Consider the following 18,787-nt stretch of genomic DNA (forward strand, 5'->3'; position numbering starts at 1 on the left):
AGACTGATGACCAGCATTTCACATTTAAAGTGATCAGAGTGTGAGCTCAGTCCATGAATACTCGTCCTGTTTAACATGACTGGAGATGCATCTGAAGGTTCAGGCTTTTTAGGAAACGGTTCATTTTATTTCTATTTAAATAATTAGAGTGTGTAAGCCTGTAAAAATGAGAAATATAAAGCTGTTAAGATGTAAAATCTCACTTGGCAGAAGAGTCGACTATAAACAATCATTTATAACTGTGACAGTTAATCTACTAAATACAAAACTGTTAAGTGTTTTTTGGCCTCAGTGTGCTTCTACTTTATGTCTGTACCTCCCAGTGTGTTCAGTGTGTGTGTGTGTACTCACCCCTTGTTAGCTGAGCTGCGTTGGAGTACGTTGTTTTTGGCGTCGTCAGACCAAACCCAGACGAGCGGGCCTTGACCTCCAACGATCTCCTCAATGACACGCGAGACTCCCCCCTCTCCACTGAAACACACACACGCACACACACGCACACACACACACACACACACACACACACACACACACACACACACACACACAAGTTTTTGCTGTGTCTTCCTTAATCGTACGAATCATCTTTAAAGTCCATTTCCTACTAAAGTCCGTGTAAAGTCACTGCAGGTACCGGCTGCTGTGACCTTTGACCTCCTGGCTGTTGGTCATCTATAAAACTGAAGTGTATTTTCCTGTCAGGCTCATCATAACTCATCAGAGGTCTGTGTAGATAAGGGAGCCACAGAAAAGAGCAGAATATGAGAAGTTGAGAAGTTGCGGCTGCAGGCTGAACTCTGCTGGTTTCCAGTCCTGTGTTTCCTCAGTAATGAAATAAAAGACGTCTGGAGGAGATAAGAGCCCTGCACTCCTCTCCTCTCTTAAAAAAAAAAATCACTTGTTTCCCTCTGGCCCGGAGGCTGACCAGTGCAGGCCGCCGGCCCATCGCAACACAAAAAAATGACCCTGAAGCAGGGGAATTAATCTCAGTGGACGCTGGTGGAGGAGGAATCGCAGGCGCTCTGTGGAGAGTTTGGGGAAATTACACCGACTTGTAAACAAATTTGTCATCTTAATCTGGGTGAGAGGACAGAGGCTGCAGACAGGAAATAGGAAGCAAAGCTCCGATAAGTTTAACACAGAGTTAACTTCTCTCACTGGTTTCATACAATATAATCATGAACCAACAGAGAGTCACTTTTAGCACGTTAGCCTGAGATATCTACATCTGTATGAGACTCATTTACAGTCAACACGACGACAACATCAGTTTAAAAAGGCCAACAAGACACTACAGTCATTATTTCTCTCTTTAACACCACAAAACTATCATATTCTTCCAGCACAGAGCAGCTCTGACTGACTCATCTTATTCAACAATTCATTACTGTAACTCAGGATTTAATTCATTAGCTGGCAGATGTTTCTTCCATGTTTCATCAGCTCCTTGATCTTTGCTACATGTTGTTGAGTGTTCATCAACATGACGCTCAAACACTGTTGAAGCAGTTTACTGTTTCAACATGTGCTGTAGTTGTTTCCAGTGCAGCTCTGGAGACACAGACGTGGTCTGCTGGTCTGTAGTCAGTGACTGAATCTTCTCATGGGGCTGAGACTGGATCTCCAACCAGGTAAATGTCCTGAGGTCCAGAACCTCAGAGGCCCAGAACCTCAGAGGCCCAAAGCCTTCAGGTTTAAGATCTTGTCCACACGTGTTTAAGGCAGAGAAACAATTCTCTAACGTGTGTCTGACACGGTTTTTGCAGAAAAAAGGTAAATACCACATTAAAACTGTTAAAATGGCTCCTCCTGTTTCTCCCTCGTTAACAAAACAGAATAAATATGCAAATATTTTTCATTTCATAACTTTGACTGCTGGACACAAGATGTCTCCTGCTTCAGTGTCAGTGTCTGTCTACCTTTATCCAGGGATCTCTCCAGGCCTCTGGTTTTCTTCCTGACCACAGAGAGGACGACAGTCTGACCCGTCCTCTTCATCACCTCCAGAACCTCCTGATTGGTCAGACCGTGAAGACTGACACCATCCAACTGTAAAGAAGGACAGGTAGAGATAACAGGAGGAGATGGACGGATAAAAGAGACAAGTAGGGCAGGATTTGGATCAGGTCGGACAATGAAACACCCACACACACACACACACACACACACACACGCACGCACACACACACACACACACACGCACGGCTCTTACAGCGATCAGTCGGTCGTGGATTCGGATGTTTCCGCTCTGATCTGCGGCGCTGCCCGGTACCACATGTTTCACAAACACACCGACTGCATCTGAACGGGCCCAACGACACAGACACGCAGTGACGGAGAGAGTCAGTTTTAACAGATCATCACAAACAGAGACACAGTTTGTAAACAGTGATGATGATGATACGAGTTCTTCACTCCTGATTTAATGTGCTGCAATTTCTCTTTGTTTTGCTTCACAGAGAATCATGAAGCTGTTTCACAGTAAAAGCCCGGCAGAACCACCTTCTGGACTCCAGGCAGTGTTAAGCTTTTAACAGAGGAGGAAGAAGTGATCAAGTATTGTACTGAAGTAAAAAGTACAAAATATACTATATAAAGTAAAAGTACTCAGTTTGGAGAATGTTAAACTTCAGTGTTCTTCATTATTTAACTACTAAGGTAACTACATTTTATTCTAATCTATAATATTACATTATAATTTCATTGATTATATTTTTATCATTAAACTAAATTTAAACTGAATTATGAGAAGAATTTTAAAGCAGCAGAAAACAGAAACACTCAAGTGCATCAAGACTTCTGACCTGGAAGCTACTGAAGAAAATACTGATAAAAACCTGTATTTAATTACAGTACTTGAGTATATGTACTTAGTTACTTTCCACCACTGGCTTTTATTGTGAATTTGCAGGTACAACATTCTCTGTTGCTGGTGCTGGCCCGGCCCGGCCGCCCGTGGTGTCTGTACGGGTTTACTACATGTTCCCGTCCTACCTTGGCTGGTCAGAGGGTTGTAGCCGACGATGGAGATGCCGAGGCTCTGACCGTCCTTCTTGATGAGAGGAACCTCGTGGATCTCGTATCCCTCCAGGTTGGGCTGAAACCCAGAATATATGTGAGCTGAACAAATCTCCAGCGGCAGATGCAACACGAAGCAAAGAGGAAACAAATCCCTTCATCTTCTCTCAAAGTTTCATGAGTCAGAAATCCATCTGTGACTTTTCTCTTCACACACCAGCTCTGTTTGTGGTTCAGTTTCTGTAACGTCATCTGATAAAAAGATGTTACGCACAAAAAATATGACGAGCAATAAAATACAAAAACAAAGAGGCTCGTCTCACTGGACCAGAACAGGACGACGTTTTAAACTGAATTTGAGTCAATAAAATTACAATTTGCCTTAAAAATCTGAATAAAAACAAAATAAGGGCTCAATTAAAAGAGCTGGAGATTGAAAAATCACAGAAAATCAAACCTGTTCTGAAAAAATATTCAGTCGGTGTGTGAACATGACTGACACGAGGACGGACTCATGTTTTAACGTGCAGCGAAATCAGACTATAAAAACAGTCTTTGATCTTCTGGAAATTAAGATTAATATGAGATGACGAATATTTAACTGATGTTTAATCATCAATATCTAATGCTACTTTGTAACGACCGATGTGTCACGACTAAAACGTGATGATTTACATGAAATGATTAATTTATGATTCTGACCGTCTTGCTGAGCCGGCGCTGGGGCAGGTCCGGGGGTCGTGGGGGTAAGGAGAAGACGGGGGCGGAGTCTGGAGGCGGTGGGGGAGGCGGGGCTGTTGACCTCTGACCCCGGGGGTCCCTGGCGATCAGCATGGTCACACGACTCCCACACCCCTGCAGCACCTTGACCACCTGGTCACTGGTGAGGCCGCTGGTGGGCGTCGCCCCGATGCGAAGGATGTGGTCGCCTGTGCGGAGACGCCCGTCCTGATTGGAGGAGAGGGGAGAAGGGGAACCAATCAGAGGGAAGGTAACGATTTACATGAATAAGTGAAGTCTTGTATATTCATCCAATCAGAACCAACCAGAACCAACCAGAACCAACCAGGGACCAAGAAGGTTTTACTAAAAGGTAAATATCTGGAACCGTTTGGAGGAAGGAGGGGAAAGAGGAGGAGGAGGAAGAGGAGAGGAGGAGGAGGAGGAAGAGAGAGGAGGAAGAGGAGAGGAGGAAGAGAGAGGAGGATGAGGAGAAAGAGGAGGAGAGGAGGAAGAGAGAGGAGGAGGAGGAAGAGAGAGGAGGAGGAGGAAGAGGAGGAGAGAGCAGGAGGAAGAGGAGAGGAGGAAGAGAGAGCGCAGGAGGAAGAGGAGGAAGAGAGAGGAGGAGGAGGAAGAGGAGGAGAGAGCAGGAGGAAGAGGAGGAGGAGAAGGAGGAGGAGGAGGAGAAAGAGAAAGAGGAGGAGAGGAGGAAGAGAGAGGAGGAGGAGGAAGAGAGAGGAGGAGGAGGAAGAGGAGGAGAGAGCAGGAGGAAGAGGAGAGGAGGAAGAGAGAGCGCAGGAGGAAGAGGAGGAAGAGAGAGGAGGAGGAGGAAGAGGAGGAAGAGGAGGAGGAGAAGGAGGAGGAGGAAGAGAGAGGAGCAGGAGGAGAAAGAGGAGGAGAGAGGAGGAGGAAGAGAGAGGAGGAGGAAGAGGAGGAGGAGAAAGAGGAGGAGAGAGGAGAGAGGAGGAGAGAAGGAGAGGAGGAAGAGAGGAGAGACGACGAGGAGGAGGAGGAGGAAGAGGACGAGCGAGGGAGAGGAGGGGAGAGCAGGAGGAAGAGGAGAAGGAGGAGGAGGAAGAGAGAGGAGCAGGAGGAGAAAGAGGAGGAGAGAGGAGGAGGAAGAGAGAGGAGGAGGAAGAGGAGGAGGAGAAAGAGGAGGAGAGAGGAGAGAGGAGGAAGAGACAGGAAGAGAGGAGAGACGAGGAGGAGGAGGAGGAAGAGGACGAGCGAGGGAGAGGAGGGAGAGGAAGAGGAGGAAGAGGAGGAGGAGAAAGAGGAGGAGAGAGGAGGAGGAAGAGGAGGGAGAGGAAGAGGAGGAAGAGGAGGAGGAGAAAGAGAGGGGAGGAGGAAGAGGGACGAAGATGAGGAAGAGACAGGAAGAGAGAGGAAGAGGAGAGAGGAGGAGAGAAGAAGAGGTGGAAGAGACAGGAAGGGAGGGGAGGAGGAGGAGGAAGTGGACGAGCGAGGGAGAGGAGGGAGAGGAAGAGGAGGAAGAGGAGGAGGAGAAAGAGGAGTAGAGAGGAGGAGGAAGAGGAGGAGAGAGGAGGAGGAAGAGGAGGAAGTGGACGAGCGAGGGAGAGGAGGGAGAGGAAGAGGAGGAAGAGGAGGAGGAGAAAGAGGAGGAGAGAGGAGGAGGAAGAGGAGGGAGAGGAAGAGGAGGAAGAGGAGGAGGAGAAAGAGGAGGAGAGAGGAGGAGGAAGAGGAGGAGAGAGGAGGAGGAAGAGGAGGAAGTGGACGAGCGAGGGAGAGGAGGGAGAGGAAGAGGAGGAAGAGGAGGAGGAGAAAGAGGAGGAGAGAGGAGGAGGAAGAGGAGGGAGAGGAAGAGGAGGAAGAAGAGGAGGAGGAAGAGGAGGAGAGAGGATGAAGATGCACACAGAGTAAACCTCTGGACTTCAGGTTTCTGACAGACTGTTTGCAGAGAGACGTCACGGGGTTGAAGGTTTTTTTTCTCGTCTCTGCAGAGAAATTAATCTTGTCCAATTAATCTAATTGATCTAATTAATCCACTTACAAGGCGATAATTCCTCCCTCAGTCCTGCTGCCTGCTCTGATCCACTGCTCCTGCTTTTACTCTTATTTATGTAGGAAGTCTCCTCCGAGCTTTAACTTCTGCTTCAGCAGCTCAGGTTTCTACTGTCAGCTGGTCTGCTCAGGCTTCAGTGCCTTGCTCAAGAGCTTCTCTGTTACCACGTGTGGAGGGAAAAGGATTAATGTTTCCAAACATCTGATGGCGACCAGCAACCCGACCAGTCCTTAAACAAATCATCTGATCCATCAATTGATTTCATCGGTCTACGAAAATCAACCAGCAGAGACTTGAAACTTGTGTCGTAATGTTGTTATCATCATCATCATCATCATCATCATCAGCTGATTAACTCACCTTGTCAGCCACGCTGTTCGGGACCAGCGTCCTGACCACCACCCCGGTCGTCTTCCCTCCCACGATGCCGAAGCCCAAACCAGACCCGTCGTTCACCAGCTCGATCTCCTCCAGGTGACCCCACTGATCCTGCAGACGCGTCAACAACCAGGTGAGAAGGTCAACAGCTGGGACAGGTGTCTGACTGTATGTGTCCAGGAGGACTGCTGAGAGAAGGTTTTCTACAAGAGCTCAACTACACGAGAAGAATAAGATCCTGTGTGTTACCTTTAACGTTTTAAATTTTGACAAAGGCTACAACTGACGATTATTTTGCAGGTGAATGGTGAAAATGTCGATCAGTGTTTCGTCCACAACCCAAAGATGTTCAGTTCACTGTCAGAGGACAGGAACCAGAACATATTCACATTCAGCGAGCCGACGTCACCAGAGCCGCTCTGAAAAGTTGAGGTTTTAAACTTGAAGCGTCTGAACAAAAGAGGAGCGCTCAGAAAAAAACTCCATGTGGACAAAAGGCAGCAGTTTCAATTGATTAGTTGTTGCAGCTCTAATTTGAAGAGTAATTTAAATATGTTGTTTTTTATGTGGTGATATTTCATTTTTAGATCGAGTTTATTAACATTTTCTCACAGGTTCACCGGCTGCTCCAAATATTTCTCTTAAAGGAAGTAAAATATGATTTTAAATGACAACAACAAAGAAACAAGCTGATTATGGCAAAATATTTTAATATTCATTAACTCCACTTTCATTTCTTGTGTATTTGTATTTTACCGTTTTTCTGCTCATCATTTTTCATTTTTATTGTTTTTATGTTCCCAAAGATCTTTGACTCAGAGTTTATTCACTGTCGTGTTTCTGATTTTGCATTTCTATAAGAACTGAACACGTGAGCGACTCTTCGGGGTCAGAGGGTAATTAAAATCTTATTTGTGAAGTCCAGCAGTTGGTGACTGTTTCTAACGATGTCGAGTCAGAAATGTAGAAATCCACCTGATGAAGCTGCACTTTGGTTCAGAGCCTCTTCTGCTGCAGCTGCAGGCACAACCACTTCATCCTATTATTCTTTTTAGCAGATCGATGTAGTCAAACAGATTCATGAATTAATAAATTGTAAACACTCATTTTGTTTGTGTGTTTGTTTCCAGCTGTTGGCTCAGACTCACACAGCCGCTGCCTGGTTATCTGTCCTCAGGTGAAAGGTCGTTACACTGAACCTCAGCAGGTAATTACCAGCTGAGAGTGTTTCCTCCTCTGATACCAGCTGCTGATCAATGAGAGGCTGCAACACACACACAGACACACACACCTACACCTACACCTACACACACACCTACACACCTACACACACACACACACACACACACACACACACACACACACACACACACACACACACACACACACACACACACACACACACACACACACACACGGCTGTGCTCTGATCTGATAGCAGGTCTTCCTCTGTCTAATGAAACAAACCTCCCTCTCAGCTGATCCCAGGACGCCGGCTGATAAAGTCGGATCGACCTGAACATGTTGGATTCTTGGCTCTGCAGCAGAAGTTCAGTCTTTTCACAGGAGACGATCTGTGACTGCAGGTCGTGTACTGAAGGGAGACGTGTTGGATTCATTCTGGTTCTGCACCGACTGACTGCATGTGTCGAACATACGTGTGTGTCGAGCACAGAGCGCCTCAGGACCAACGTACACACATTCACAGTCTTGTTTCATGTGGAAACAGTGATGACTGTACAGAATCTGTATGTAGTCATGTACATAAGAGACGGTTCTGTGTTCTGTTGTTTGGACCACAAACATATTCGACTATCAGCCACACCGTCAGCTTTAATGTGTTTCTGAGCTTGAGGCAGAAAGTGACAAAACTGTGTGAGACTGAATTTGATGGACGAGGCCGGTTTTATAGACTTTATATACGAGGATTAGTTCCCCGCTGATGGTCGCTCCTCGTCAGCCTGTGGAAACTGTTGTATTAAGTCTTTTATGGCTCTGAGGAGATAAACTTTACATCTGTAACAATGAATCTGTGTTACAAACTGTAGCTGTGGAAGTTTGAAAGACACGCAGGCTTAAAAAAAACATTATTGGGATTCACATCAAATCGTACAAATCACGAGATACCAGCAACCAAAATACCTGAATATCATGATGTCACAGTGAAGTTGACCTTTGGTATATAAAATGTCTTAACGTCATCATTTTAATCCTGTTACTCACTTTTGTGAGATCACAGTGACCTTTGACCTTTGACAACTCAAATCAAATCAGCTCATCCTCGAGTCCAAGTGGACGTTTGTTGGAAACGTGAAGAAATTCCCTCAAGGTGTTTTTGAGATATCATGTTCACAAGAACAGGACCGACAAAACGTCATGCCTCTGACCCGGCATATTTTTATCTGGATCAGCACCAAAAGTGAATGTGGTCTATTCTGGGCTGAGACTCATCCTCCATCTGAGTTTGGTATAAATCTGTTGTGTAGTTTTTGTGTAATCCTGCCGACAAACCAACAAACCAACAGATGGACGCAGGTGAAAACACGACCTCCTTGTTGAGAAGAACAAGGTCCATATTTCATCAGCTTTCAGTGAAAAGCAGAGATGCATGCTGGGAGAAAGGTTTGAGTGTGGTGTCTTGGTTCTCAGGTGTGATTGACAGGCGGCCGGTCATGTGACCTGAGGAGTTTCTAAACTTCCTCCAGTTGTTCTTCACTTCGTTTCCTCTGAGTGGAGGCGGTTTTAAAAGCCCCTTCAGCTTTCTTTAATTACACAATCTGTTATTTTTTATCTCTCTTCTTTCTGCTTTTCATCATTTTTAGGAGAGCCATAAATTTACTTCAAACTCCAGAGTGCATTCGCCGACACATTGTCCTAATTGATGGCGGGAAAATATTCACTAAATAGACAAAAGCTGTAAAAATCATATCAGACCAGATGATTTATATCCGTCTTTATGAGCGACTTTACAGCGACAAGCGTCGGACCGGCTCCAGCCAAGAGACGGGCTGAGAGGTTCGACTCGTGGACCGAGCGCCTGGACCTGCCCAGCAGGGGAGGCTCGGCTTTAGGAGACAGGATAGTTAGCCGGGCCAGGAGAACGGCAATAAAACCACAGCCAGAGTCGTGTTTTTATGCCCGCGGCTCCATTAAACGTGACCTCGATAGAAACGGGACATGAATAAAACAAAAGCAGGAGGATCGGAGGCCTGGTATGCAGGACGTGGCCCGGATCCAATGAGCCAGCAGCAGGAGGAGGAGGAGGAGGAGGAGGAGGAGGAGGAGGAGGAGGAGGAGGGTAACAAACAAGAGGGACAGTGTAATTCTGTGTGATAATGAGGCGACAACAGAGCGAACAGAATCATTACGGCTCAGACTAACCTGTGATCCTCAGCTCACATTAACAGTCCAGAGCTGCTCCGCTCCGTCACCACCTCGTTTGTCTTACTGAAATCTTTTCTTCTGATTATTTTAATGTCAAAGTTCTCGAACATTTTCACGTCCACTCATGTGTTCAGTCCAATAACTCAAGCATTCATTAATGTTTTCTATGATCTGCCTCCGTCTGCTCCGTTTATAAATCACCTTCTGCAGGTTTGTCCATGAAAAGGGATCTTGTTGCTCATATCCAACATCTAACACCACAAACAGACTCACATCATCATCATGATGTAATGTCCATGAATCGCTCAGCTCTCTGTGAAAAAACAACTTAGACCTGGGGAGAAAAACTAAAGCTGCAGTGAAGAGCGGAGACTCCAAAACCCACAATCCTCAGCAGGGAAACAGAGGTCGGCAGTCACTGATTCAACAGGACCGAAGCTTCAGCTCCTCTCTGCCTCCCTCCTCAGGTGAAGCTCTCGACAGTCTGAACTTTGACCCCTCAGCTCAGATCTGAGTTTAATGACATCACTTCCTCTGCATGTCTCTCTGCACTCTCTCTCTCCTGCCTCGCTGCCAGTCTTTGACTCGCCCGTCATGTCGACATTCATTGATCGCACCTCCACAGACTTAAATACATATTGTCAGGAGCGCTGCAGCGCGTGGAGCACTAACTTGATTTCCTATCAGCTCTGAGGTCATAAAAATCATCAGAGTCAATGTCAGCAGACTTACAGCTCTCCATAAACAGGAGGTCTCACTCTGATACAGAGGCGTGGCCTCAAAGTGACCTCCAGTTATGATTGACGCCCTCGCTGCGATGCTTGTTCTGAGTGACAGCCAAGCTGCTGGACGGTGTGTGTGTGCGTGCATGCGTGCGTGCGTGCGTGCGTGGCTACAGTATAGAGCTGATTGTGGTGATGCTGCAGATCCGCTGGTTCAGGATCAGACCTTAAAAATAATTTCACACGGAGCCATAAAACTCAACAAATGTGCAAACTCAGACTTCAATTCTGGTTTCGTTCCTCAACATGACAAGATAATGTTCATTTTAACTGTACAACAGGGAACTGAGTTTACCAACTGACACTTTAATATTCTGGACAATATAATTTTAGAGATATTACATATTTAATATCTTTTTTTTTCTCACCGTAAAAACGGATGCTAAAGATTTAGAAATGACTTTATTTCACGATCTAAGCTTGTTTCTTGTTTCTCTCAAACTATGACAATAAAAGTTAAGTATCAGAAAACAAAGACCCATCTGGAGTTATGCATCTCTTATTCAAGTTTTAAGAATCCACTGCTAGCACGGCTGAGTAGCTAACTGTCGCCGTAGCAACAAAAATAAAAAATAATTGATAAGAGAAGAAATTTATAATCAAGACATAATATGTAACGTTTCTGCATTAAATGTTTGAAAACAACTCAACATCTGTTTTACATGTTGAGTTTTGTTCTCACATCATCACAAATGTTTCCTCGAGGTAACGTTTCATCCGGTCGCCCGTCATTAAAACTTAAAGTCGGAGAACGAGACAAAACATAACGTGAAGAAAACTTTAAAACACCTCGTCTGAGAACATCTGAGTCACGTCAGATGGGTTTTCATCAGAAATATTAATTTCTCTGGAGAAAGAACTGAACGAGGGGTCGGGATGCAACATGGGGTCACATGAAAAGAAGAATCGGGTCCTGGAGAAGTTGGATGGTTTGAGATTTTTGCTTGTTCTCCTGTTTTCTGAAGATGAATTGTTCAGATGGATACTGATCTCATGTCTGTGTGTAAAGAGGTCGGACTCAGGATGTGCTTAAAGACTTTGCATAAAGACTTGACACGGAGCAGCCAGCCGGCTCTGTCCGAAGTTTAAAAACACACAAACACCTTAACAACTCAGAAAATACGAGGATGTATCTTGATTGTTTTTATCGACACAGATAAAAATGATTTCAGGAGGATTATTACGTTTTAGAGGTTTTTGTAGGTACTGAAATATGAAGTAAAGGACGAGTTGACAAACTTTTACCCTTCTTGTATCAAGGAGACACAGTTGGTCCTTTGATTCCAGACGTTTCTTACCGTGCTGATGGCGCCGGCGGCAGGCTGCGATGATGCGTTGAGTGGGCGGTCTCTGGCCACCACCAGCTCCACCGTCTCTCCAGGCTGCTGCAGGAGGGTGAGGGCCTGCTGCTGGCTGATCCCCGGCTCCAGAGGGCTGCCGCTGATCACCAGGATCTGGTCCCTCTCCTGGAGACGCCCGTCCCTGCAGTCGAGACACCACATCAGTCAGATGTTTCAGTTACATCACACAACCTTTTCTGATTATCAAGTCTGTTTCTATTATACTCAATAAATCACATTATTACGTTATTTCACTGCAGACTCAGGCTGAGTGATTGTTTTACATTCAAACTGCACAAACATTTTCCAAATGTTATAATTAATGTCTCAGAAAGCTATTAAAAAACATCGACTAATGAAAAGCATGAATTTCTCTTCCAATAAAGAAAACCAGTTTACTCAGCTGTAACTAATTTACTTAAATTATGTTCATAAACTATCAAACTGCTGGATTAAAGTCGACTTGTTCTCCGGCTGCTGTCTCCCTGTGTGTCTGGATCATTTATGTTAAAGAACGAGCAGACGTTTTGTGATCAGGTTGATTTTTTCATGTAGAAATAACTTTTTTTTATCTTTTTTTAAATACTTTGCAGATCAGCAGGTCAGGACTCGAGTTTCTTTTACAGGAAATAATGACAATAAAATCACAATGCTGCCCAGAAGAACGGCAGTTAGATATTTCCCACAAATCATTTTAGCTCCACTGCCGACAGTTTTCTAGCGCTCACCGTGCAGCTTATTTCAGGATTACCTTCCTGTTGTGTGATAACAAGTTTCAAACCGATCATCCTAATTTTACAGAAATAAATGCAGACGTGACACTCGAGAAGAATCTCAGGTAATATTTTCTTATGTTTCCGTTGAACTTTAAACTTTTTTATGTTAAACTCTCACACAAGTTTCAAGTCTCTGGAAGAAAGAAAACAAAATGGCGGCCTATGTTTTGGAAAGTGATCTGCAGCGATGTAAAGTCTATAATATTTGTAAAAAATGGACTGAAACACTGATCAGTCTGATTCATGTAGGTGGAACAGTGAACCTGTGTGCGATGCCTCCCGGCTGGACGTGTTTGACGAAGACGCCCTGACTGCTGGTTCCTGCTGGATTCAGTCCGACCACGCTGAAGCCCAGACCGCCAGAGAGAGGCCGGGTCAGACGGACCACCTCTGTGTGACGGCCCTGCACACAAACACACACAATCACAGAGTTTATATGCATGCTGTGTGTCCTGCAGGTGTGTTTCTGTGTGTCGTGGCTCCACCCACCTTGGCGGCGGCGAGGATCCATTTCTGCAGCAGGTCAGATGAGGGCGGAGTCTGATGGATGGGCGGAGACGAGCCATTGGTCAGGATGGAGGCGGAGGCTGACAGGGTGGGCGGGGCCGAGCTGCTGGCTGGATTCACAGCGCTCATGATCAGCTGACCCTTTTTAGAGAAACTGAAGTCGCTGCTGGCATCAGGAGGCATACTGCTCAGCTACAGAGGAGGAGGAGGAGGAGGAGGAGGAGGAGGAGGAGGAGGAGGAAGAGGAAGAGGAGGAAGAGGAGGAAGAGGAAGAAGAGGAGGAAGAGGAGGAAGAGGAAGAAGAGGAGGAAGAGGAGGAAGAGGGGTTAACAGACAATGATACTGTACATGTTTGTAAACCTGGTCTGGAGCTGTACAGGCCGACACATTACATTAATCTCTAAATGAGTGTTTGGGAGCACAGAGCTGCTCAGTGTGTCGTTTCAGCATCACAGCATGTGAATGTGAAATAGTCGCTGTCGAGTCAGTAACTTAACTCAAACACGTCACACACGTCTCGTTTTCTGTGACTCATTTACAAGAAAAGTCTGTAATATAACATAATTCAGTCTGATTTAATGGATCTGGTTACATGTTGTCAGCTTCAATCATTCTTCATCAATGCATCAAACACATCACGACCTGTGACCTACAAACTGTGACAGCGTCAGTGGTTCTGAATGACCTCAAACCCACTGTGACTGCAGGTTCTGTGGTCAGCTGACATCACATCAATAGATTCATCTGACTGAAGGGAAATCAGCAGAGCAGATTTTATCAGTCAGACTCTAATCCATAAAATCATGTTGTCACATTTTCTCTTAACTCAAGTGTCCTCTGAACTTCATGAACGAGAAGACGTCAAGAAAACAAAGATACACAACAAACACACACAGGGACAGGTGTCCACATACTTCTGGTTATGTTGTGTATTTATTTCTGTCAGAGAGACAGACAGACACACAGAGAGACAGACAGAGAGACAGACAGACAGACAGACAGACAGAGAGAGAGAGAGAGAGAGACAGAGAGAGAGAGACAGACAGACAGACAGACAGACAGACAGACAGAGAGAGAGACAGACAGACAGACAGAGAGACAGACAGACAGAGAGAGAGACAGAAAGAGAGAGAGACAGACAGACAGACAGACAGACAGACACACAGAGAGACAGAAAGAGAGAGAGACAGAAAGAGAGACAGAAAGAAAGAGACAGACAGAGAGAGAGAGAGACAGACACACAGAAAGAGAGAGACACACACAGACAGAGAGAGACAGACAAGCACACAGACAGACACACAGACAGACAGAGAGAGAGAGACAGAAAGAGAGAGAGACAGAGAGGGTGGTGCTCTTATATGCAAGGACGTTGTGGACAATAAAGACAGACATGGAGGTAAGGGATGGAGCGTGGAGGCCGGGGGGTAAGTGGGGAGGAGAGAGGGAAAGAGAAAATCAATAGATTCCTGTGCAGCTCTCTCTCTCTGAACAGGTAATGTATTAATGACCTTTACACTCACATTGTGGAAACTTATCAGTCTGCGGCTTATTTAGGCCGGGCTGACGGAGCAGGATCCCGAGCCATTTCATCAATACCGCCTCGACAAGGCCGTTACTCAAACCAAGACACTAGATATTAAAGCTTGATAGATCCGCAGAGAGCCGGGGGAGGGACGGGGGAGGGACGGGGGGAGGGGGGGAAAATAAAGAAAGAAAGAGAGAGAAGTCCCTGCTTCATATACCCTCCACCAGCTTCCACCGACGCATTCATAGACTCAGCTCTGACCTTCGCAGCACTTAGAATATGAAGCCCAGCGTCAGTTATTGCCATTATCTTAATTTGGCCTGCAGATTGTTTATTGTAAAGCCTCCACGTCAGAGCGGGCTGGAGCTGAATACAGATGGCGATGCAGAGGGGATTCAATGTCCCGGCTCAGCCCACTCACGGGTCACAGTGTTGGACAGGAGGCGGCAGTGTACCGACACCTGATAGGCTGTCAACAGCTGGGCGGAGTTACACATGTCACATCAGAGGAGAAACACTCATTAGACTGCAGAGCTGCTGTAACTTACACTGTAAATACAGCTGCTGATTATACACTCGCATACATCACAGTGAGAGGAGGAGAAACACCTGCTGATGAGAAGCAACACAACGTCTCACTGAGAAGAGACTCTGTTCACAGCTTCAGACACGTCTGAGAGGGAATTCAGAACCGGTGTCGCCATCCACCCATGGACCTCCTGTGATCTGATGTCACTTCCTGCTCTATATGAAATAAACCCGTCCATCACTGAGACAAACAGGACCATGTTTTTACACAAAGACAGAAAGAAGTTCAAGAGAACGTATAAGAAGTAGCCTATACTGGTTACTGTTTAGTGTGTTTGTAACATGTGACATGTTTAGATCAATAAAATGTTTCTTCTTTCATAAATTGAGTGTAAATGGTGAAATCAGTGTAAACAGTGTGTTTAAACAGCTGCTAAATGTTGGCAGCTAAGACTTTAGCACTTTAGACACAGAAGCAGACAGGCTGGTACAGCCATGCTGCCACAAACTGACACTTTTTACAAGGAAACAAACAACTTACTGTTTTCATTTAATGCTGAATTTACAAGAAGGAGACAATGATTCAGAGTCTGTCAGAGACAGAGTTTCACTACGTTAGAGAGTTTGTTTTAACTCAACAACTCTTAAAATCACCACATTTCTTAAGGGAGTCTGGTGATGTTGTGGTTACTGGTTCAATAGTTGGATCAGACAGATCACAAACATCTGCTGCTGACACTGGCCGGTTAACAGAACAAACAAGCGGCCCAGACCCGCTCTGAATGTGGTCCGAGTCATCGGATCTGAAATGTGTCTTCAATGTGTCTCGGGGTCATTCACACCTGAACTAAGCGCTGTCCACCTGTGATCTGAACGCTCTGATGCGTCTCAAAGTGTCTGTAGTTCCTCACCTGGCTGCGGAGCTGTTTGATGGAGTGCTGCAGGGTCAGGATGTGGGTGAACAGAGGATTCTGCAGGGTCTCCCGCAGGTTTCCCATGACTTCACTGTGGGTCCACTCCTCCCTCTGGGCCAGTTTGGTCTGCAGGCGCTCCAGAGCTCCCAATACCTGCTGACGGTCCGCTGAGGACACTGAGGACAAACACAGGACGGATTCATCGTGCAGAAATAACTACAGACGGTAACATCTGCACTTCCAGCAGTGAGATCATGAAATGTTGAACAGGTGAGAGGGTTTACCTGTCGGGACATTTTCATACATCGTCGTCCCTCTCAGCTCTGCGTCTGTCGCTCTGGATCAATCTGAACAAGAGAACATCCATTATTACACATTTATTTAAACACTGGCCTGCAGGAACAAGTAACAGCTGACAGAAACGTTGTGAAGGGTTCACATTTATCTGTACTGACTCACATGTTAAATTAAGTATGTTAAGTATTTTCTGTCTGTCAGTCAGTCTTTCTCCGGATCATCTTGAGTAAGCAGGTCAAAATTTCTGTAAAGACACATCGCTGTTTGCTGCTTTGAGCTCCACAAACCAGTAGCCTTCTAGTTAAATTATATTAGAGAGAAGGTAGACGTCTCTAAAACTCTGCAACTCACACAGAAACTATCTAGATGGATGAATAGAACAACAGGTAAGAGGAATAATATGTATTTTTGATTTTGGGGTGAACTGTCCCTTTTAAAGTCTAACAGCAGGGGGGGTGTAGCTCCTCGGGGCTGATGGAGGGCTTTTAATGTGAAACATCTGCAGGAAGTGCTGCTGTACAGTAGCTCCACATTAAACAAGACACAGCAAAGTAGAACAACCGGATTTAATTACTGAGAGAAAACAGAAAATGTTTGAGCCGAGTGTCGAGTCTGACACGAAACTGACTCCATCGAGACCGACAGGTGAACATGGAGGACGTGTTGGACGTGTTGGAGACAGGACAGGACAGGACAGACACTACAGGTGATACTGGGTTTAAGTTTTAACTAACAGATATCACTATGAAACTTACATTGAGACCTTTTTTGCTGAAACGTTCACATTTTCAAACATTTTCAGAACATCAATGTGAAGACTGGATAAAACCAGGTTCAAGAATAACATTCACACATCCGTCCAATCGGACCTTCAGTGAGCTCAAGTCATTTTATTTACATCTCGTGTATTCTGATCCTGACGAGCAGAGAAGTTAACAGCAGCCAAACATCCTGACACCTGCTGCTCCCTCACATTACACCAGACTCCATTCAAAAATCTAGTACTTTTAATTCGCTTCACGTACCAAGAAACAACACAAACCAGCCAGCAAAGTCATCTGACTGAACCAATCACTGATCAATCGAGAAAATCAGCAGATTTATTGATATTGAAAATTAACTTCACATCACCTATTACATATTTACTCATTTGCTGTATTTGTTTACAAAAGTGCAGATATCAGCAGATGTATCGATCAGGGGCCGATATTCAGCATTTTTCCAATTTTAAGAGATTTTTCTGTCAGATTGCCGATAAAATAAACTAATTCAAAAATGTGCTACTTTGGCTCTGATGCAGCGTCTCTCACACAAAGTCCCGCCCACAACACCCCGAACATTATCATCAGATATCTAATGTCTCAGACTGGACTGAGCTGCAAGTCTCTTCCATCTCTGTGTGTTAGTGGCCTGCATGCAGAGCGAACAGTTCAAAACACAAAGATATTCAGTTTTCTGTGACATTAAACAAACATAGAAAGCTTTAATGAGAGTTAAATGTTTTTAGTATCAAAACTGATGATGAATCATTTCAACAGTCATTTTTAGAGTTAACCGTCAGACTGAGACATGAGTGATCCTCTGTCAGTGTGTTGGGACAAGATGAGTAACAACACAACAACATCCTGTTCTCAGCCAGTCACCTGTTCTTACCTGTTCTTACCTGTACAGTATGTGCCACACCTGCTGCTTTACACACAGTATACACCTGAAAACATGGAACTAGGTTAACTTCCACATGTGTGCACACCTGATGTCCATCACTGACATGGCTGTTAATGAAGCAGCTCTGTGCTGCGTTCAGGTGCCTCTTGGCCTGTTAGCTCAGCGTTCATTAGCATGTTGACACAGTGAGAGCAGAGCCAGGCTGCATCTTATCAGCACATACATGAGGGAGAGCGAACTACACCACATTCCCCAAACCTTCAAATGAAATAACGACACAGACACCGAACCGAAGCTCTCACCTACACTCAGAGCTGTGATTGTGTGCGGCAGCTCACCTGTGAGCTCACCTGAGAAACCAGGAAGTGAAACTGAGCAGCTCAGAGGGGAGGGAATGAGACTTTATGTAGAAACTCATCCATAAATACATGTGTTCGCCTTCATATCGAGTATATAATGAATGTATGTGTTGAACAGAGTGTAACTGTGTTGGGAGCTGGCAGCAGGTTCAACTCACAACAGGTGCATCAAACTTTCACAAAAGGAAGAAAAAAACTCTTCAGCCAGCTGCGACGTGTGAAAACACTCATTATTATTTAAGCGACGACATCAAACTAAACGTGTCGGTGACTTTGTGACCGTGAACAGACACAAAGCGACATTAAACAACTTCTCCTCCATCAGCCTGAACTTAACAGCAACACAGCAGTTCGCTAACAGTTGGCTAGTCGCTACTAGCATGCTAAATGAGCCTGTTAAATAACGTCTGACAAACCTCGTGTTGTTTTACAAAGTGCGGATAAACAGTCGGATGCTGTAGCCGCAGGTCAGTGATGAGTGAACAGACAACAGGCAGATTTAAAACGGTTTTGAACTGGTGTGAAACTCACATGAACTGGATCCAGTTTGGCACTAGTGTCGCTTTAATGG

General features: G+C 45.2%; 1 protein-coding gene across 1 annotated transcript in view; it reads right to left on the minus strand.

The window, feature by feature from the left end:
* LOC311258051 (inaD-like protein) overlaps positions 1–18,785 on the minus strand; it is a gene marked incomplete at its 3' end in the record, with an annotated part of 58,514 nt that extends 39,729 nt beyond the window's left edge. Inside the window, exons 1-12 of the mRNA XM_084354100.1 lie at positions 18,748–18,785; positions 16,180–16,242; positions 15,893–16,071; positions 12,911–13,120; positions 12,685–12,824; positions 11,604–11,787; positions 6,122–6,250; positions 3,721–3,966; positions 2,995–3,097; positions 2,213–2,301; positions 1,920–2,049; positions 352–471 (exon numbers count right to left, since the gene is read on the minus strand). Coding sequence (XP_084210226.1) covers positions 352–471; positions 1,920–2,049; positions 2,213–2,301; positions 2,995–3,097; positions 3,721–3,966; positions 6,122–6,250; positions 11,604–11,787; positions 12,685–12,824; positions 12,911–13,120; positions 15,893–16,071; positions 16,180–16,201 — 1,552 coding nt within the window. The 5' untranslated portion in view covers positions 16,202–16,242; positions 18,748–18,785. The remainder of the gene's footprint in view (positions 1–351; positions 472–1,919; positions 2,050–2,212; positions 2,302–2,994; positions 3,098–3,720; positions 3,967–6,121; positions 6,251–11,603; positions 11,788–12,684; positions 12,825–12,910; positions 13,121–15,892; positions 16,072–16,179; positions 16,243–18,747) is intronic.
* Between the last annotated feature and the right edge of the window lie 2 nt (positions 18,786–18,787).

Source organism: Pagrus pagrus, assembly GCF_965226575.1.
Source record: "Pagrus pagrus genome assembly, chromosome: 6".
Taxonomy (NCBI): Eukaryota; Metazoa; Chordata; class Actinopteri; order Spariformes; family Sparidae; genus Pagrus; species Pagrus pagrus.